At 46.2% G+C, this 21,138-nt stretch overlaps 1 protein-coding gene across 2 annotated transcripts in view; it reads left to right on the top strand.

The window, feature by feature from the left end:
- Positions 1-3,206: 3,206 nt before the first annotated feature.
- Positions 3,207-21,138, top strand: part of RHBDL3 (rhomboid like 3) — a 54,849-nt gene continuing 36,917 nt past the window's right edge. For both annotated transcript variants that reach the window (XM_062506272.1, XM_062506273.1), the window contains exons 1-2: positions 3,207-3,326; positions 6,779-6,802. In XM_062506272.1, the coding sequence (XP_062362256.1) occupies positions 3,207-3,326; positions 6,779-6,802 (144 nt within the window). The remainder of the gene's footprint in view (positions 3,327-6,778; positions 6,803-21,138) is intronic.

Consider the following 21,138-nt stretch of genomic DNA (forward strand, 5'->3'; position numbering starts at 1 on the left):
AACCAGACTCAATTTCTTCCTGCTCAGTCTGATGCGTGAATTGCCTGACCATGGTATAAAGTCACTGAGAGGACAAAGATCTTGATTCATCTTCCTTGGAGACACATCCTTCACCCCTCAGCTTTGACCTCTTGTCTGTAAGCTTGTCAGTTCAGAATTAATATTAAGGAAGACCTGATTTTATGTTGGAAATTAACTTTGAGTTACTAATTGGTCTCCATTTCAAACAATTCTTTTGTTTAGTAAGGAACCTGTGCTGTGATCCCAGCTGGTGACAGGTAAAAAAAAGCAGACACATCTTAAAATACCACAAGGCTGACCTGATAGGAGAGCTCCATTTTAAGATAACTGCCCCAAAAAGATGTCTGTTGATGCCAGATTTAATTATTTCCCTGACTGTAACCAAAAAGACCACCAGCTGCAACCAATAACAGTTACTGTGGCAGAAGAGGGCTGCAGGTAGAAAGACTAGAGTGCTTTTTCAGCGCTGGACTTGGAAAGTTCTAAGTACAACATGGAATAGGGAGGGTCAAGAGGATGGTCTTTCAGCACAAGTTAGAGATCACAGAAGAGGCTGGACTTTATTTTTCCCACTATTCCTTCCCTTCAGGAGGGAGAGTACCCATGAGTCAGGGAGAAGCCAAATGGTAACACATATAGTCTCATTTATATTGGTTCTGAAAGGTAAACTTGTGTTGTTCCAGCACAAGGAGTATGATGCTTGAAGAGTCCTTTACCACTGCTACCTTTTGGTCTTGAGTTTAAGCCCCTGTCTCAATCTGTGGTCCTTAGAGGCTTTTTGCTGTTTTCATGAGTCTGAGGGGGTTAATTTGACAGGCCTCATCCAGTCCCAGCTGTGTATGTGCTGTCTAATTTCCTCCTAAGGTTGTGTTTGTGTGCAGCATTTTGGGGTTTTGATCCAAAATGCTGCATTTTCCTTCAGAAGTTGCCTCCCAAGTCTGGCCAGCTGGCTGAGCTCTGGCATGGAAATCAAGCTGGGTAGGTTTCTCCACACAGTTCCAATTGTCAGAATTGGGAAGTTCTGTAAAAGCCCTTTGGGGCTCCTTTGGCTAGAGAAAGAACTGGTGAACAAACTGTTTAGATTTGTTCTAGAGGGCTTAGCTAACAGATGTTGACTGGGTTCCTGCTTTGAGGGGGGTTTATTGCATATTCATGAGCTGACCTTTTCAGCCACTTCCAATGCAGGGAGGATGTACATCTACATTTTGTTTGCATCATTTGGAATATAAAAGTTGCCTATATGACTGAGTGTGGAAATGCATTGGGGTTTTTATCTCAAGTCCTTTCTGTCTGTGTTTCTTCTGAAGCCCTTACTTTTGTCTGCATCTGCTCTGGGGTGGCCCACAAACTCCCAGTTTATCTAGCAATTACTGCCTTCCGAGGTAGAGTCACCAGGGTATGCAGTGGGGAGAAATGACATTCTAAATTAAGAGACTCTCACACACTTGTAAGATGATATTTGTCTGTAACAAAACTCCTCATTAGAATACTGCTAATTTTCTTTCTGTGGCAATTATAGCACAGCACTAGCTCATATGTGCAATGTGCAGAGATATTTTCCTGGGGAAAAAAAAAAAACAACAAAACCAACAACTATCATTATCACTAGTGAAAACCAGTCCTTAGAGGAGTGAAATAAACTTGTATTTTTGTAGCAATTTCCCAATTCAGTGGGAGTTTGGTGTTAAGGTAAGGAGATTTGAGGTTCTCCCTGTTGTTGATTGCATTCATGTTAGATTTCACAGTCGGCATTTTCCCACTAGCATCTGGAATCAGAGATCAGTCCCCAACTGAGTGGAACCTGTTACCCCTGAAATTCAGCTCATTTATTCTCTCTTTACTCTAAAAACTCGCTTCCCTCCCCTCTACAGACATCTTTAAATGACTGCTGTTTCTTTCTGTTGGCATAGCATATTTTTGCTTATCCATCTGTTTTGAAGTTTTGATGAGGTTTAGTTTTTCAATCAAAAAGAGATTGTTTGTATAATTGCTGTTTAGTGCCTGGAATATTTTGGCAGGAGTGGTATTGTACAAGTGAAGTGGGTTAGTGCTTCTCAGAAGTCATTTTCCTACCTGAATCCTGAGCTGGAAAAGTTCTGTTCAGGTCCAGGTTTTTACTTCTCTGTTGTCTGCTCTGCTCCTGCAGGATGGGAGATCCTGCTCCTTTTCCAGAGGTATTCTAGCCGGATTTGGTTTACTTTTTGTTTTTGTGGTTGGTTGATTTTTAAACAGATTGTAGAGAAAAAAGGGACTTCCAGCTTGTGGCTGAAGTGTGTCTGACCTGATACTGGACCTTCCCATCAAGAAAATATGGGCTGTGGTGCTGGACTCTGCTCTGACTGTGCTCTGTCTGGCTTTTAGCAGGAAGCAAGAGGCACTGGCACCATGCGGATCAGCCTGGCTCTGCTCCCCCTTCCCCCTCGCCAACCTGCTATTTCTGTAATTGATTGGAAGAAGCTAAAACTGCTGGATTTTTGCCGGCAGTCAAGGCATTCCTCAAGTTCCTAATCCAGGCTCCAGATGGTTAAGTTGCCCATCCTGACACACAGGAACAAATAATGATGGCAAAAGATGTAAAAGCCCACACCAGCCCCTCACGACAAGACTCTGGGACAGAGAAGTCGCCTGCAGAGAGCCCCGATGAACCGGCACGTCTGGTCACTTGTCCGCGGGCAGGAGGGCAGGGCTGGAGCAGGCCGGCCCCCGCCGCAGGTGCTGCCCGGTGCCGGCCCCGGCCGAGCTTCCGCGGGTCGCCCCGTGGGAGGCGGCGCCGGCCGTAGGCAGGGGCCACCCGGCCCTGCTCCCCGCGCTGCCGCCCAGCCCGCATCCTCGGACGTGCCGCAGCTCCGGGGTCTGCCTCCGAGAGCCCTCGGCTTTCCCCCGCGCCGGGAAGGGCGGACCCCCGTCCCCGGGCGATGGCTCGGGGGAGGCGCCGGCCGTGCCCGGGCCGGGGGCACCGCCCGGCCGCAGAGGCGGGAGGCGGGGAGGGGTCACTGCCCCGGCCGGAGCTCGGCCGCCGGGATTCCGCCCGCCGCCGCTACCCGCGCTAATTGGATGTTCCGTGGATGGAGGATTTCCTCCCCTCTCGGCTGCGCTTGAAAGTTTGCCAACCAGCAGCTAGGTTTAATTTCTTTAAGGATCTGGGGAGAAGGGGGGCGGGGGCTGGAGGGGGACCGTTTCCAAGCATGGGAGACAGGCTGCCGGAGCCTCACGCCAGCTCTTCCCCTGCTGTGGCTGCCAGCTCGGAGGCGGAAGAAATCGAGGTGCTGGACTCCGAGGATGTCCTACCTATGGCCGCAGAGGATGTAAGTTTCCTTCGCTCGGTGTCTTCCCCCCTCTCCCCCGGCCGGGATAATCGGCTCATGCTATTCATAGCTGAAGCCTGGCATGGGCACAGGAGCGGGGCCGGTGACCCTGCAGGACCAGGGAAAGCCGCCGTCCCCGCCGCTCTCCCGCCACCCTACGCGCGTCCCGCCGCTGGGTGTCTGCGGGCTCCGGCAGCCGCCGGGCTGGCTCCGTCCCCGGGGCCGCGGCTCCCAAGCCCCGGGGGCCCTGACAGGCTCCCGGTTCGCTCGGTGCCCGCGTCCGGTGGGGAGATGCCAGCGAGTGGCGGCTGGCCGGACAGTGGAAGCGGGCTGCGCACGGACGGGACTCTGGAGAGGGGCTGACGCCTTGGCTCGAGGGGCTGCCAGGGGACAGAGAGCTTCTCCAGCGCCGCAGCCACCGGAGGGTGACAGATGTGAAACGCTCCCGCTCGGGAGCTGCTCCCTCTTCCAGCCCCCGAACAACAAACAGTCGAGTAAGTTTTCTCCTCGGCTCGACTGGGCTGATGGCTTCTCTCCCCACTCCGAGCATTGATGGCACGTGAGAGTGGGATAACTTGGCACCGGCTCTCTGCTCACCCAGCCCAGAAGGGCGCGGAGGGGTCCTGCGCACTCCAGATCTGCTCCTGCCGTGCTGAGCGGCAGTGCCTGCAGAGCTGAGGCACTTGCTCTGCATCTGCCGGACCCGGAGGCAGGAGCTCGCCCTGCACCTGTCTGGGAGGGAGTGAACGTGAGAGATCCTGCATTCCTGGTGCATCCCAGGACTGCTCACAGCTCTCCTTCCCAGCAAACTCGGCTGGGATGAGGACTGCAAAGTGTCTCCTCAATCTGCCGCCTAAATGCAGTGTCTGTTTCAGCCTGTCAGACAAAAAGCAGAGATACTAAATGTCTTTCTGAAGCGGGCTTTAGCTCGGGGCTTTCACGACTATTACAGGGACACCTGGGAGCTGAACCTCCAGCAATGGTGCATCCCCTCAGCCTTCTCCCTACCTTTTTGATGCTGCTGGAGGAAGCTGCCCAGGCATGCTTAGGGACAAAGCCTGCTCTTCACCCCCCAGCCCTTCCTTCTGAATCACGTAGAATTCGTTTGCTGTTTGATTTTCCTCCCAGAGGGTAGCGGAGGAAGTGCAGTTGCTTGCTAGAGCTGCATTCCCCAGTCTGTATTCCTGAGCACAGTGCAGTCAGGAGGGAGCGTGTGATGCAGTTTGACCTCTGCTACAACACTGCCAGACAGTCCTAAGAGGAGATGCCTGACTCAGGGGTGTGTGTAGCTTTGATTTGGAAAGGGTGGCTTTCCAGGAGCTTTCACAAAAATCCCAGTGCTTGCTTACACCAGACTGTGACCTTTTCTTCTCTGGCAAATTTTGTGCTTGTCTGGATGGTCCTACAAGAAAGATTTCCTGTTGTGATACACGTGGGCCCCTTGGAGTTGCTCCAACCTCTACACAAACGCAGCCATTAGAAATTAAATTCTGCCAGGGGGCACAGGAGATGCTGAAATGCTGAATGCCTGGCAGGATGGGGCTCCTGGGACAGGAGCTGTCCCTGATGAAGTCTAGATTCTCATCCCAGTTTCGTTGCTGCCTTGCTGCTTGACCTTGAAGTAGGACAGCTTGGGTCAGATCCAGCTTGCAGTGCCTCACCATTACTTGCATTGTTATTTGACTCTGGTACCCTGTTTTTTATAATCAACAAAACTAAAGCCTGCAGCCGCCCTGGGTATGGGAAGCTGCTGAGACCTGGCAATAGAGGATGTGACAGAAGCCTGAGGTATCATGTATCATCTGCAAGTCAGAAAAGTGGGAAGCAATGTAAATGCCCTCCTTCTACTCCAGCAAGATTTCCTGCTGAAACAAGCAGGCTACAGAGCATCATCTCTGAAAATTTCAACTGCTCTGTGTGCCCCCAAGACCTAACTGGGGGTTGATTTTGTGTTGTGGCTATTACATCTGAAAACCTGATGGAAGCTCTCTGGCCTGGCCAGCAAGGACTGACACAAGGTCAGTTCTGTATGTGCTATTAACTACAAAAATATAATACAGTGGAGGTTTGGCTGTCACAGCCTTGACAGTGTGTAACAGTTCAGCTGTGATGTCATTGTAGCTCTCAGAGCAGCATTCCATAAAGCCAGGATTCAGGCAATCCCAAAGTGTTCTGTTTAAAGTGCTTGGCTGATTTATGATGATAGATGGGAGCTTACAAATGGAGAGAGACAGAGGGAGGAGGGGAGCCAACAACTTTACTAATGAAAAGGAATTCAATGGCCTGATATTCCAATGTCTATCCAGTCAATTCTGCTTTAGATTTGCGTACCATGTGAAAGGAAATTTTCTTCCAGGGCCAGATTAGACTCTTACCAGATTTCTGCTTTGCTAATAGCACTGTGAGAAGAATCTGATATTTGTTGTTTTACTCAATTAGTTTTTTTTCTGGGAAGGTGAATGAGGCAGAAAAAATATGTTCAACTGAACAGCACTTCACATAACGGAGCTAGAAATGTGCAAATGTTTCTGGGGATCCTAAGCCAGTGGTTACCCCAGTGCTGCCCCATGGAAGTTGCTGTCTTCTCAACTGGCCTCTAAATCCAGGATAGATAGAGCCTTAAACAATTCATTGGGAATTTCTTCTGTTTCATGGGATAGTGAGGCAGCAAGTCTGGGTCAGGGAGGTGAGCTGACATCAGTCTCTCTACAAAACATAAAGCAGAGCCAGTTTCTAGCTTATTTTTTCTGCTTCCAAGTGACAAGGACTTGTGGAGCGTTCACGTGGTTGTGAACATTGAATTAGAGCTTCCTCCTATACAGCATTTAAGGCAGATCTGATAGAACAAAAGATGTGGGGTAAATCCTTGCAATGGGCTCTCTCCAGCCTTCCACCCTCCCACCTTGCACAAGAGGATTTACCTGTTTTTCAGATGTGGACATATGTGGTTCAGAGAACTGATGGTTATCTAAAAGCTGCAGAAAGCCAGAGTCAGGAACAGGCAGTAGACAGGGCTCTGACAACCCAGCAAAGCAATTGATGGGTCAATGTTGGGCCACAGCATCTCAGAAAATGATCTGGAAAAATATTGCCAATTTGTCCCTTCCCTCACTGTACAAAAATCTTTCTTGATCTCTGTGAGTAAAAACCTCTTTTTCCTTGCTTGCCTGCAAATAGACAAAGCGGGAGAAAACAGAATTAACACGTGAATGTTTTGAGTTCATCCTAATTTGGATTTGTAAGTGAAAACTGTTCTCCCTGTGTTTGGTAGATTCCCCTGCCTCCTCCTCCGGAAGGGTAGGTGATTCTGGGATGAAGAAGGATGTTGGAAATGGCATTAAATCATTTGGTTATTTCTCTGTTAGAATATACTTCTACAGTTTACTGCATGTTAATGTCGCTGCTCTTATACCTCCTTTTTATTCTTTTTCCTCCCTTATGCTACCTCTCAGCACTGGAAAGCCCTATTTGATCAGGTATGTGAACAGCTGATATATTCTCTCTGTCTTGTGAGCAAAGAACCTAGCCTCTTTTTAATTTTGCCTGTACTAGCTTTTCCCTGCATTTAAAATACAGCCTAGGAGTAATGTGCTGCATGCTCCCAGTTCCCAGGATGCTGGTGTGCAAGTTGTAATTATCAAGGCTGCTTTGGGCCTTTCTCTCAGTTCCTCTTCAGAGGAACCAGGGACAGGAGTGAGCCCATCCCTGGCAGCACAGAGGCCAAACCAAGGTGCTGCAGCAGGTGCTCTATTTACTGCCAGTTCTGCTGTCCTTGCTTGTGGATTAAAGGATCTTCTACTCTTTCAGGCAGGCAGACTAAGACCTGTAAAACCAGCACAGTGTTCTTTGAAATGGCTCCCCAGCTGCTAAACTGACTTCTGCAGGATTACATCATTGAGGCAGGACCTGCTGCTTTAAACTTGCACAGGATTAGCAAAGAATCTGCTTCTGTACCAAAGACTGTGGTTGTGTCAGGTGAATAAATGCCTTGGGTCAGATCTGTAGCTGGCTGAAGTGAGCACAGCTCTGAAGAGTTCCAAACTATAGAGGCTGAGATTTTGGGTTGTGGGTTCTAGATGCTTTTAGCTGTTTTAACTGATATGTTTTCTTTGTGGTATCCCTTCCACCTGCTGGGTTGAAATGTGCAGCAGCTATAAACAGAGGGATTCTTCTAGAGTTGATTTGCTTCTAAACTGCAGCACTCTTGATGTCATAAACTTCTGTGCTGTTGTGCATGCATGTAAATGTCACCTTCTGTAAGGGAGCTTGCTCTGATGGGATCATCCTGGTAATTAAGTTTGGATGGGATTTCATCCCTGCTTTATGAGGTGATAATCTTGCCTCTGTGTCTGGCTGAATTACAAAGCCAAAAGCTGTGACACAGCCTATGGAAGGATGTCCTTGGTACCCTGGGGGTTCTGTTATCATTCAGCTATTAGCTGGGGCTGCCTGTTCTGATGATTGCTCATTTATACCCAGTTAGCTGTGTCCAACTGCTATTCCATGTGTCTGGACTGCAGCAAGTTGGCTGTGGCACAGTCAGCCAGTGGTTGGGAGCTAGGTATTATGATTGTTGAACACACCTAAATTGTGTGGTGTGTTTGAATTCGCTGGGGCTCATAGGGGATGCTGCCACTGAACAGGTAGGTGCACAATAAATTGCTTGTGATCTGGGCTGAATGTTTGTTCCATCCACTTTGAATTCTCCTGTCTCCAACACTGGCCTTAATTTGGAGTCTTATTCTACAAGTATCCTTTGAAGTCACTGAGTCCTTGTGGGGCGGGGCTGTTGGCTGGTAGCTACCTTGGGCTCAAAGAGAGGAATCTGTAATTTCCCATTGGACTGCTTGAATAGTAGATGGGATTTTTCCTTCTGTTTTTTTTTTCTTTTTAAGGGAAGGGAGAGTTTGACTGTTGGATGTACAGAACATTAGCCCAGTAGCAATGGAACAGGCTGTAAAGGCAGACCTTCAGTAATTAGCTATCTTTCAATTAGGGCTGCAGCTGAATTTTAAACCTTGTGTGTAAGGCTTATTATCAAAGAGAATGCAACCTGTGACAACTACACATAAATCCTGAATGAATCAATAATGTCCTTATTGCCTGTGGGCAAAGCTGACATCTTCCTGAAGCATTATATCAGCAAAGCAATGCAATTAGTCCTGAAGTGAATTGCAAGATGCTGTTTGTCATGGAACACGGTTGCAATTCCCAGCAGCAGTGTTCTAGGAGGAGAGGGGAGCACTTTGTTTAGCTCTGATTGGCATCCATGTGAAACACGAGGACAGTCTTAATAACTAGAGAAAGTCTGTGTGTTGACCCTGGAACAGTTGCAATGCTCCCTGGAAGTCAGGACCTGGCTGGGTGTGTACTTGGAGTGGAGATGGGTGGCTCAGGGTGCACGTGCATTTGTGACTCATGGGGTAGGACTGAGGTTTGAGAGCCACCCTCTCAGCTGAGACAAATGGACCTCTGCACTCACCACCTGCCAGGAGAGCAACAGAAGGCTCTGGAGAAAGTGTTAAAGAGTAGTTGGGAACTTTCAGGCTGGTAGTCTGCAAGGGCCTTGTTGGTTATACTCCATCATCCCAGGAGTTTGTGAAGGAGATGTCAGTGCACAAACAACCTTTGAGAGGGGAAAGAAATTATTAATGCTTTTCTTTTTTTTCTCTGAGTAGGTATTTTTAAAACTTTTGTTTAAGTTTACTGACAAAAAAGCAGCAGGTTTCTGTTTAGATATGCAAAATTTAAGGGGTTTGGTTTTTCTATGCTCCCCCTTCCAGCTTAAATTAAAAATTCAAAACTTATTGATGGAAAAATTGCTGCTCAGCCATAAAGCAGTGCTTTTTTGCTTGATTGCTTAGGAGACAGGAGTGACTGACCATGATTTCTGGAGGAATTTTTTATTTGTTTTTATCCAGCTCTAATTTGTCACACCAGGAACTGTGACTCAAGCCAAGATCATTAGCCACTTGCAGATTGATTATGAAGTAAAGGCACTTAAATTCAACAAAAAGTCAGACCCAGAACTGCTTCCTATGCATTGAGGTTCAAACAAGCACCTCCCAGGACAAAATCCTGAGTACACTGAAGCAAGTACCAAAATTCCTCCTGGATTTAGTGGGGTCAGCACTTCACCCAGGAGTTTGGGAACAGGCAGACTCACAGCTCTTCAGTGCTGCAGCCAGACAGTTACAGTTCAGCTGCTGCCTCATACTGTGCTTGCAAGATGTGGTTTTTATTATAAGGCCATGGCCCTCAGGCAGCTCTAATTCACTTTTATATGGGAACTTTTATAGGGATTCATACATTTATTTATTGTGCTCATAAACACCCCCCACACACACATTAGCTCCGCATCTGCTGCCTTCTGCAGAGCCTGCACCAAGGCATGATCTGTTCTGTCTCTGAAGAATCTGAGCTCTGAGCAGAGCAAGCTCTCTCCATCCGTCTGCAATCACTTGGGGTTTCCTTCATTTTTTCCTTAGTGGCCAAAGCCCCATTTTTTTGCTAATCTTCTGGTAAAGTTGAAAATGCGACAATCCCAGGAGTAGCTGCTGACATTTTCATGCTTTTCTGTGCTAATAAGATCTGTTAATTGCTTTGCACTCAGACATGAGAATGTGTCAGTCCTTGCTGAAGCCAAGTTGCCTGATGGTTGGAGAGTGAGTCTGCAGATGAGTGTCCTGAGGGACTGTTCCTGCTTTGCTGTGTCCTCTCCCAGGGCCTCAGGTGCAGTTCTTTGCCTCCATGTCCCCAGTGTCTCTGCTTTGGCAATGACTGCAGCTCACTGATGTTACCCAGCCCTTGTCTGGGCTGGGTGAAAGGGGCTATCTGAGACACAGTGTTTGTTCTCGGGACAGACCAGCCTTCTGAAGATGGCTTTTAACCTTGTTAGATGCCAAGAGCTTGTATCATCTTCTGTTTTCCCATCCCTGTGGCTGCTGAGATTTTGAGGGTGAATTAGCATTATCAGCCCTCATCTTGGAGTTCTCACTTCTTCACACCCATAGCCTGGTTTGTAGTCATGACAACAAACTTGTTTTAAATAGACACACACAAAACTCTCCAAAAAGACTCTCCTCACTGGCTCAACACCTTGATCATATTGCTTGTCAATCCAGGCTGTGTTTTCGTTGCAGCTGCTTTAGAAATCCTACATTCCTCCCTGAGACTTGTACGTGGGTGTGATGGCAACAGATGAACAGAGTTTATGGGGAATGCAGAGAGATGCCAAGTTACCCAGTCTGTGTAGGCAGCTAATGGAAAACTTGAGCTCAGAAACAAGGCTGTAGAGATAGACATGCACTTGCCAGGGAGAGTTCAGTTGCTGACACTACCAGCAGTGGGTGCAGCTGAACCTGCTCTTCCATGGTCTCATAAAACATTAAAATATGCTTTAAAAGATGCTGACTTTGCAGCTGCCTTAAATCCAGGGCTGGTTCCTGCACAATTGAAATTGCAGAGCAATCCATAAAATTGGGGCAGCTATTACCATGGTTGGTGGTAACTAAGGAAAGGAATTATTTTGAATTTAATGATCTTTTATGTTAACTGCCCCTTTTCTTTGGGTATCCTTTAGTGCAGGCAGGCAGAGCTATTTCCCACACTGTCAAAGAAATTCCAGTTTATTTACTGGGGCACTGTTGAGCTAAATGTGACCCTTCACTTTGAAAAATTTCCCTGCCTATTGTTGCTAGCAGGCCCCTGCCAGCTGTGGCTGCAAGACCTCTCCAGGCAGGTCTGACTGAGCTGTAGGCAGTGGTTTGTGCCTTGAGATTTCACCTCTTTCTCTAACAAACAACTTGTGTCTCACTGCTGGTTTGTTGGATCCCTGGGAGCAGGTGGAGCACAAACTGCAATAGAAAGAATAGGAAATCACAGCAGTGATAGCAGCAGGGTAGGCAGGGCCTGTGTGTAGCCTTCAAGTGCTTGCCTGAATTTTTGACCGTTACTGCCTTTTAGTGTTTATTGGGACATCTGTCCACATTTAAATTGAATGGTGCTGCAGATAGGAGGCTATGGAACTGTGATTGGGAAATAGTCATCAACTTGATACTACTGCTAAGGTGACTGGGGAAGCAGAGGTGCTGGTGGGAAGACTGTCCATGGTGATAACAGATTAGGACCCAGGCCCCAAACCAGTGTCTGCCTCGTCTGCCATATCAGACGCTTCTGAGAGCGTGACAAGAAATGTGTCCCCTTCTCCCCTTCCGCCAAGCTGTGCATTGTGAAGGGGAGAGACATTTTAAAATCTACAAGGGTCTCTTGGCAATGCACAGAGGGGGTTCTGCATCTGCCCCATGCCTTGAAGTCTAATCTCATTTACAGTTGTCAGCGTGGGCTGCTGGAGGAGATGAAAGGCAGAGGACAAGGAGGGAGAATGGATTAGTCTCGAGCAGAGGGCACTGGGAGTGCACCTGCCTCTGCCCCACTACCTTGAGGAGGGGCGGCAGTAGCAGCTGGGCATGTGTCATCTGCTGCTCTTTGAGGCACCCAGCCATGGAGCACACGATTAATGACTCAGTGGGCTGGGCTTTTGTGATTGATAAAGCCCTGGGATTTAGGCCAGGCTCTCAGGCCCTTTCTCTGAACAGCACCATCACTTTACATTTCTCAAGTGGCAGTTGTGGTCACAGCGAGCTGCTGTCTTTGGCCACAATGCTTCCCTTTCTCCTCTCTCCCCAAACTGGGCTGACCTTTGTCATGCAGCATTAACCCTTTGACTCCTCCACTTTGGGTAGTGGGGTTGGGGAAAAATAAAAAGAGTCCCTTCAAATTCATTACCCTGTGGATAGCCTTGAAGGGAAGAAGGGACTGGTAGGAGAGGATCTGTTTTTGCTGAAGGAGAATGGTTTGCTGATGCCTTCTGGATTATCAGTTCCTCACTGCCTTCAGCCAGAGGTTTTTTTGAATATAACCTGGTAAAGAGGAATTTATCCTTCCCTCAGTCAAGGAGGGAAACTTAGTTATTGAACAGCAAATATATGTCCAAGAGACTATTTCTTCTGCAGGATAATGTCTTTTACCATGCCTGGAGTAACCTGTGTCCATCTCCAGTGTTGTTACAGTGGATGGCAATCTCCCAGCACTTCAAGGCTTATACCTAAATTTGGCTTTTAGCCACAATACCCTGAGTGATAAGCCAGCATGAAAAAGCCGCATGGAGGATATTAATGATCTTCCTGCCCCTTGCAAGATGAACAGCAAAAATGTCCCAGGTTCCACCTTAATCATGGAATACCTCTGTACACAGAGCACCAGCCAGCCCTTACACTGAATGTGTATCTTTGAGATTGTATTCACACCTTCCCTACAGTGTGAAAGGTTTGTGATCAGCTACTCCATCATTTCTCCTTTCCCTGGCTATTTGGACACTCCTCTCTCCAATCCCACTAGCCTGTACACAGACTGTTGACTTGACTAGTGTAAAATGTTGGGAATAGAAGCCATCAATATGAACCAGATATTGGCAGCATAGCAAACACAGCACTCTTAAGCTTGTGCCAGTAAAAGCAAGCATCTCCTGAAATGTTTCAAGGAGTCATAACAAACACACCAAAAAACACATGGGGGCTGAGTCAGTCTTACACAGCTCATGAGTTACTGGCAGCTTGATGTCTTTAGATTTGTAAAAAGCCTCAGGAGGCTTCCTCCTCATTACACATTTGTGTACCTTCCACGACTGAGCCTAGAAACCTGCACTTGGAGTGCAGTGTCCAAGAGGGATGCTGAGCTGTGTCCAGAGCCATGTGTCTCTTCCTGATCCCAGCTGCAGTGGGGGGCTTTGGAATCTGCACTCTGCCATTTCAGCTGAATGTGTGGGATGGGATTTAGGCACATAGATTCTTGCTAATGCATTGTTCTCAAATCCTGTCTTGCACATAGAAAATCAATGAAGCAATAAAAACATTTAAGCCTGCATGTTTAGAAAGAAAGGGGAGAAGAAGCCATAAATACAGAGTGGATTGATGCTGTTTTGCAAATCAGCTGGTGCATTGTGCTCTGTGGCTGTGTGCTGTCATGACAGAGAAGGGGAAGAGATCATCTTGTCTCCAGAGGAACAAGCCAGCTGCTTAGCGAGTGGAAACAGTTTGAAAGTTCTTTTCTACACCATCATCACTTACACCTGTAACATTTACAGGACTTTTGAAGTTACTTTCTACCAGACAAAACAAATGTTTCTCCTCTACAGTAGGAAGTGTGACATTCCCATTGCTTTCTGGTGTTTGCAGTCAGTGCAAAAATACTGGGGCACGTTTGCAAATTAAATGCAGCTGTGGGAGTATTTGAATTTGACAGCAGCCAAGGAACCCGTGATCTCTTTCTGTGTCTTCACTGGGTGTTTTACTATGTGTTGTTCTGAAATCAGTTAATTAACTGAATAATAACTGAGATCAGTTAACAGACCATGAGACAAAGTTGATGGGATTCAGCTGATGGGCTGTTTTCCTGCACCACTGTACATAGAGGCTCCTGAGAAAAGTTGATTTCTGAATGCCCTGGATTTTTGTGTGATTCAAACCTTGTGTTTGCCTGTTCAAGATGTAGAACTTCTTTCCTTCTCCCAGTCTCCTGAGTAGTGGCATCAACCCTGATTGGGCTGCTCAGGGTGAAACAGGGAATATTCTGTTCATTAGAGACAATATTTCTTGGTGAAAAGTGTAGTGAAAGTCCTAAATGTTTGTAATCCCTCTGAGTCTCACTTGGACCTTCAATTCTTTCAAGTTTAAAAATAAAACCCCACACTAGCAAGACACAGAGAATTTGTGTTCTTAGTGTCCATTCCTGTTGCTTAGGAACAGCCATCTGCAGTGACCCTATGTTGCTGGTGAGAAGAGTAACAATATACGAAACTGATGTTAAACAAGCAAGATCAGTCTTGCCCCTAGGAACTGTTCTTCATGTTCTTTGATATTTGACATACTTTGTCAGTAGCAAATACTCTGGAGTCTCCTGAGTTGAAAGAGATGGAGAAAGATGAATGATACAGCTGGAGGCAGAGCTGTTTGTGACTATCATCAAACCTCTGGTGTGATGCACTTCTTCAGGGCAGTGTTCCCTGAGGAAACACCTCTGCCTCAGCGATCCTTCACAAATAGGTACCAGTGATGATGGAGTCCCTAGTTTATGTAGTGTATTTTTTGTGATGTACAATGGTAGTGGAAGTGTCTGTTGATGGCAGCCTACAGCCAGTGAGATGTAGCCTTGTTTGCCTCTTGAGAAGGGATCAATATTGTAGAAGGTGAAAAACTGGAAGCATCACAAAAACTATTGGAGGATCTGATCCTGAATGCTCTGACTTGGTTTAGTCAAGCACTTGAAAGCAAGTGTGCCAATTGTCCTGGATTGTTTATGTGTGTGATATAAATGTATGTTTTGCTGGGGTTGGTGTCAGAATGGGGTGTGCCCTAAGGAATTCAGAGAGAGAGGTGGGTTTTTAGTTCTGCCCTGGGGCTCTAAGACAGAGCCAGATGCTTGTCTTCCTGCCATTCCTCTCACATTTACCCTCACACTGAGAAATAATGGGAATTAGGACTTGAGCGTCTTTTCTCACTGCAGGCGGTGGCCTCCATGGAATGATGCTGGTTTTTAGCCTTGTCTTTTTCCCTGGGGAGGAAAATCAAAGTGTTTATTGCTTCTTCTTCCGTTTGAGCTGCTGCCTCTTCCCTCAGCTACTCCCTCTTGGTTACTGATAGAGGAGTTGCTTTTGCACACAGTCCCACTATCACTGGATTTCTGCCTCTGGGTTGTTCTCCTCCCTGTCAACAGGCAAGGCACAAACATTTTCCTTCATATGTCCTCTGACAATAGTATTTAGGTCTTGCGAAAATGTTTATTTTTGCATGGATTTGTGCATTTAGGCAGCCCTTTTGGGGGAGACTGCTGTGGAGAGCATGGGAGATGATCCTGTTGCTGCTATTGCTGCTGCTGTCCTTGGTCTCTGGGCTGTGCCTGGAGACCATGGCTGGAGGAATAACTTCATTCCAACCTAAATAAAATGTCTGCAGAATTTTTATTAAGCTGTAAGTTTGCTTTATCATACTTGGACTTGCCAGCCCTGGGAACAGTTTGGGCAGGTCTTCTGCATATGTGTTGTGTGCAGGATGTGCCTTTGACATGTTAAATATTGTGGTGTAGTCTCCTCCAGGACTTAATGAACCAAAGTCCCCTTCAACAAGACCAGTACTCTGGGTGGCTTGTCCCAGGGTAGTGATAGCCAAAATTCCTCCCAAAGAATTGTTTTAATGTATCTGAAACAGTGTTTTCCATCTTTCCATCTTCTCCCTGTGCTCCATGAGCTGAGAGCTGCCATTGCTGCACTGATTTATGGGATCTTTTAGTGTTGGTACTGGTGGCCAAGAAGAGCCAGAAAGTCATTTGCTGGCTGCTGATCTATGACCCTAGTGAACAGTCCTGAAAAGCATAGTAAGAATTTTCTGAGCCTTATGCAATTCCAGCTGACTGGAATCTCCAGACTGTTATTTGACCATGTGGAGTAATAAAACTGTGAAAACTAATTAACTTTTGTTCCTACTGCAAAGCAAACAAGATCATGCAAAAATACACCACACTTGCAAGCAACAGTGACTTTATGGTTTTATAAGCCTTTGTTTAATGACCAAGCATGTAGTGCAATGTGTGAAGTGTGCTCCTTTTGCTGACCTCCAAAACTGAACAGAGTTAACCAGCTTTACTGGTCACTGAGGCTCTGAATACCAGCTTTGGATAATGTTCTCTTTCATCTTTATGTACCTGATATTTGCACGGAGGTTAGACACAAAGCTGCATTGGATAGTTTCTTGTAGTCTAAAGCAGCCTGAACTATGCTGAGCCACTGCAGTTCATTTAAGAAAAGATGCTCTCTGCAGTGTGAGTACTATAGTCTTTCTGAGGTCATTCTCTGCTCGTCAGATGTAGGTGAATGAGCTCTTTCTCAGTGGGAACACCAAGGTGTTTTTCTGATGTTAGCAGGCGAAGAGTCAGCCCTGCTCAGGACCTGTCTCCTGTGGGGGGATGCTCTGCGTGTGCCAGCTGTGATGTTGACATCAGAGCAGAGATGATTTCCGAGTGCCCTGGTGTTGTGTTCCTCGCCAGTGGCAAGGCACTTAACAACATTGTATAGATGATCCAGCCTCTGTCATCCGACACTGATTCGGAGGGAGGGAATGACAGGCTGTTCTCCCTTAATAAAATTACGAGGGTAACCGTCCTGCGATCCCCTCAGTCCTGCATTATTCAGTAGCCCTTAATACTGGATGTTTAACTCTGTGTTCTTAGACTCAAAGATGCTGATTTCTGTTGTCCTTTCCTTGGATCTGTCATTTAGCCAAGATACTTGTCATGACTGCTGATGTGGGAGCAGGTGTTTGGAATTTGGAAGAGAAATCATCTTAAAAGCAAGAAAACTGTGATGTGACAAGATTTAAAAAAATTATTTATTCTCTTTCTGCTGGATGTGCTCAAGTTGTCATGGTACTCAGTACCAGAGCACCAGCCAGTATGGGTCTATCCCAACTTTAGTTTTCTCTACAAAGCTAAGTATTATTGCAGAACTATTATTAACCTAAAATAAATGTGTGTGCATACTTGCTGCTATAGAGTTCTGTTTTTCACGCATCAAATCAAGTCCCTGTGGATTTTTGCCTCCCTCCCAGATCTAGCATACAGTGAACAAGGGAGTTATTTTTAATCTGAAATGTTCTGTGTTTTGAGTCCAGAGTAAGAAAATGTAGTTTTTCTCCTGACAAGTTTCATGGATTATTGCTATAAAACTTCACGTCTATAAAGGAAGGATAAAACTTCCTTCAGGAAGGGCAGAAATTCTGATTTTGGCAGTTACAGATTTTAGTTCCTTTGAGAAACTAAAAAACAGTGGCAGACACTCTCCTCATATTACAGAATTTACCAAGAAGGAGGAACAATTCATCAGAGGAGACAAACAAAAGCCTTGTGTGGTAGAATGGTATCCAAAGACCCAGTTCCCTTCCAGGGGGGAACATGACAGTCACTGGATTAGGAATCATCTGCCTGAAACAATATTTCTGGCAACCAGAGAGACTGGCATCACTGTCAGAATGGTGCTTACAAACATTCCATCATCTTCTTTCTGTCACTACAGTTCTGTCATCCCACTGGAGTGCCTGCTCCATCTGTCCTCCTGAAAGGCTGGCATGTATTGTCCAGGAGAGATGAATTTCTGGTCCAAATGCAGTCCCTGCCGAGAAGAAATGGATATAGAAAAAGTTTTCTCCTTTCCCCACAGAATGTGCCCTCCTGTGCTTGAGCCTTGTCTGATGGGCCAAAGAAGAGGTCACTCTCCAGAGCAGGTCCATCCTTCCACGCTGAGTGTCCTGCACCCAGGGATGGATGTGGTGATGGGATAAAGTTGTTACCAGGGTGCAGATGCTGGTCTCAGCAATGAGGGCTGAGGCCACTGGCTTCTTCTTGCTCTATAGGGAGGAAGAGGGAGAGAGGCAGAGCAGATCTGACTGTATGAGAAGGCTTGAGCTGGGGAAAAGCAGAGTGCCCAGTTTTGCAAGGTAGACTTACATCAGGACTTCAGGGCAGGCAGCAGGCAGGAAAGCATGGATGCAACAGGAGCAACAGTCCCATGTCAGCATTGAACCAACGCTAGTGGAGCTGCTCCAGTGCAAAGCCCAGCTCAGCTCTTTTCTGGCTCCCAGTGCTGAAGGGGCTGTTTGTGACAATCCAGGTGTCTCTGTGCTGATGCCCCTTGAACTGGGACAACCCTCACCTGCCCTGCTGCTGCCTTTTTACACACAGAGTTACAGCTAATGAAACACAAGGTAAGAGGAGTTCGCTGTAGTTGTATGGGTAGAACTTTTCCTTGCTGAGTAATATCCACCCTGGTTTCCACCTGACAGCTCATGGTAGGCACGGCCCTGCTCCTTGCTTGTAAGGAGTGTCTAAGGCAGCCCAATAGTCACAGCATCCTGGCACCTGATAAGGGGGACAGCCAAGCTGTGAGCCCAGAAGCTCTCCCATGGGGCTGCCCTGCAATATGCTCCTCTCTTTTCTGCCTGATGGAGCAGAAAAGGGAAGACCAACAGTTGTCTTCCAGGGCTGGCCAGGTCATTGGTGTTCCTGCCTGGCCATCCTCTTGCTGGTTTTGCTCACCAGATATGTCACTAAACAGCAGCAGAGAGAGACCCAGTGGCTCAGATCTGATTAACCTCTACAACTTTATCCTGTGTCTTAATTGGATTAGCTGCAGGGGGGTGGTTTTCTTCTTGTTCCTGATTTTTTTTAAACAGGTACTTATCACTGTGACATCTGATGGAAGCAACAAATTCAACTGGAAAGACCTGTGAATAAACAAGTGGTGTTTGCTTCTTCCCCACTGCTCAACTAACAGCTCCTGCCCCTCCTTTCCAAGATGCTGCTGTAGCTGATGCCTGTGAGATGACTTTGAGTAAGCCCTGCAGTCAGATCTCTTGGGAGGTGTGTGCTTTGCCTAATAGCCTGAACCCAGAGTCCCTGATTGGTAACTGCAGTTCTGTCCCTTTTGGGAAGGATTTCTGCTCAGTAAATGTTCAAAGCAGTGTTAACTTTCCATGTTCAGTTTCTTTCATCTTTTGTCTGAGCTTTTTAGTTTCCTTCAGAGCCTGATTCTTCTCCACCTCAGGGTTTTTGCATGTATCACCACAGTGGCTGTGGGTTGTAGGGAATTGGCCTTATTCAACACTGCAACAGCCCTTCCTCTTCCAGGACTTCAAAGCTTATTTTCCAGTTTCAGTTCATTTAATTTCATAGGTGAGAAAATGGAATAAGGAGATCAGTGATCATATTCTCTTACAACTGTCTGCTGCAGACCTAAAAAAGGAATTGAATCCATTTGACTGTGGGATTGTCCCTAATTCCTCTAGGTGTTGTCTACTTGTGTGGTGCCCAGTTGAAAAAAAAGGAGAACCAATTTAGAGGAGTCTTTCCCCCGTATCTATTCTTCTGCCTGCAGCACCCAGTTTCCTTTTCAAGAAGCTTAAAATAGAAGCCTTTTTCCTTGCCATAGCTGTAATTGGTGCTGGATTGGGCACTGGAGAAGTGATGGAGGGGGTACAGGCTGCTGAGAAGCTCTCTCTTACATTTTTCTAGACAGCTGTGCACAAAGAGTGAATTGTAGTGTGATATTAGGCCACAGTTCTGTTCCAGAACCATGGAATAATAGATGTACCAGCAACAGTCTGGCTGTTTCAAGATCAAAAGTGCTGTTACATTAAAGCTGGTAATACTGCCTGGCTTGGCAAAAGTCTGACAAAGTGTTCCAGGGTTTTAAAGTATATTCAGATAAACTCTCTTCCACAGTGAGGTTCAGGCCTTTGAATTTAGTCCATGTACAATAACAGGAGTTTTAGTGATTTGGTAGAAGGTAGCTCCAAGGAATGCCCTCTTTGTACAGGGCTTGAATGTAATTAATTTGTGAGCACTGCATGCAGCACAGTTACAGTCTCACAGCAGAGGGTTCAGTGCTTCTTGGTACCAAGGGTGCCTTAGCTGGGTGTGTGGTTGTCAGGCACAGGCTCAGCTGCTACTCCTAAAGAAAACATGATCATTAAGTTGAGTGATAATGGACATTAGTTTCCTTTTTCAGATTTAATGCATTAATCTATTTTGTATCCAGTGGCCCCTCAGCAGTTCACAGGCTGGATATGTAAATTGGTAGCTGCAGAGGATGACTGATCTGTTAATAGGTGGAATTTGATGCTCATAAAATCAATGCATTTAATGTTGCATGGCAATGGTTTGCTTGATTTTTTAAGTCTCCTGAGGATCTCTTACTTGGAATTCCATGGCTCTGGCTGTATTTGTTACAAAAAGCAATAAGAATGGAGAGGCCCTGTGGTTTCTGAGGGCTGGCTGTTCCGTTGTCTCTGTGTATCACTTCAACTTTTTCTGTATCAAATATTATTCCAAGGAAGCTATGAAAGTGGGAAATGCAATGATATATGAAAACAAAACACTGAAGTCAAATTCATGGTGTGCATAGAAATAGCTGTTTTTGGAGATCTGCTCAGATATTACTTTCCAGGAAGAGCCAAGTTTTAGTAGACAATTTTTCATTATTAGGCTTTCATTGAGGGTTACAGAGGACTCAAAAGATTTGGTAGGTCATTAAAATAAGTACTGATCTGCCACTGTGGGGTTTTAAACACAAAATAAAATCCTGGCGTCTTGGAAGGGGCCCCTTGCTTCCTTCAGGCCCCATGTTAATTTCATTTCTGGTTTCAGAAGGGTAAGGACTTCCACTGATTTTAATTTTACAATGTTTCTTTTAGCATGCAGACCTTGAAATTTTCCATTTCTTTTGCTGAGGGTATCATTAAAGGAAGCTGTGCTCCCCTTCCATGGGAAAGCATTTCTGTGATAAATTGCATTTTGCAAACGCATGAGGTGGTGATGATCCCTCAGATATTGCAAAGCTACACTCTGAAAACATTGGTGCTTTGTGTTTTTCCCTTTAGCACTGTGAGACAAATACCTCAGCTTTTCATCACTTCCACAATCCTGGGCTGAAGGGACAGTAGCAAATATGCAGGGAGAATATTGTGATACGCACCATAAAGTTGTGACAAGGTGAAAGGAATGCACAGGCTCAAATGATTCCTTCCCTTGATGCTTTTATGATTTATTTAAATATTTTCTAAGGTGAAGTGCAGGATCCAAGCCTTGCTACCGGCCAGCATCTTTCATGTCAAGCAAAAGATTTTTTACTCATAACTTCCTTGGCCAGCACCCCTCCAGATACTGGTGATTTCAACACAGCAGGATTTGGCTGGGGAAAGTCTATCAC

The sequence above is a fragment of the Cinclus cinclus genome, chromosome 20, assembly GCF_963662255.1.
Source record: "Cinclus cinclus chromosome 20, bCinCin1.1, whole genome shotgun sequence".
Lineage (NCBI taxonomy): Eukaryota > Metazoa > Chordata > Aves > Passeriformes > Cinclidae > Cinclus > Cinclus cinclus.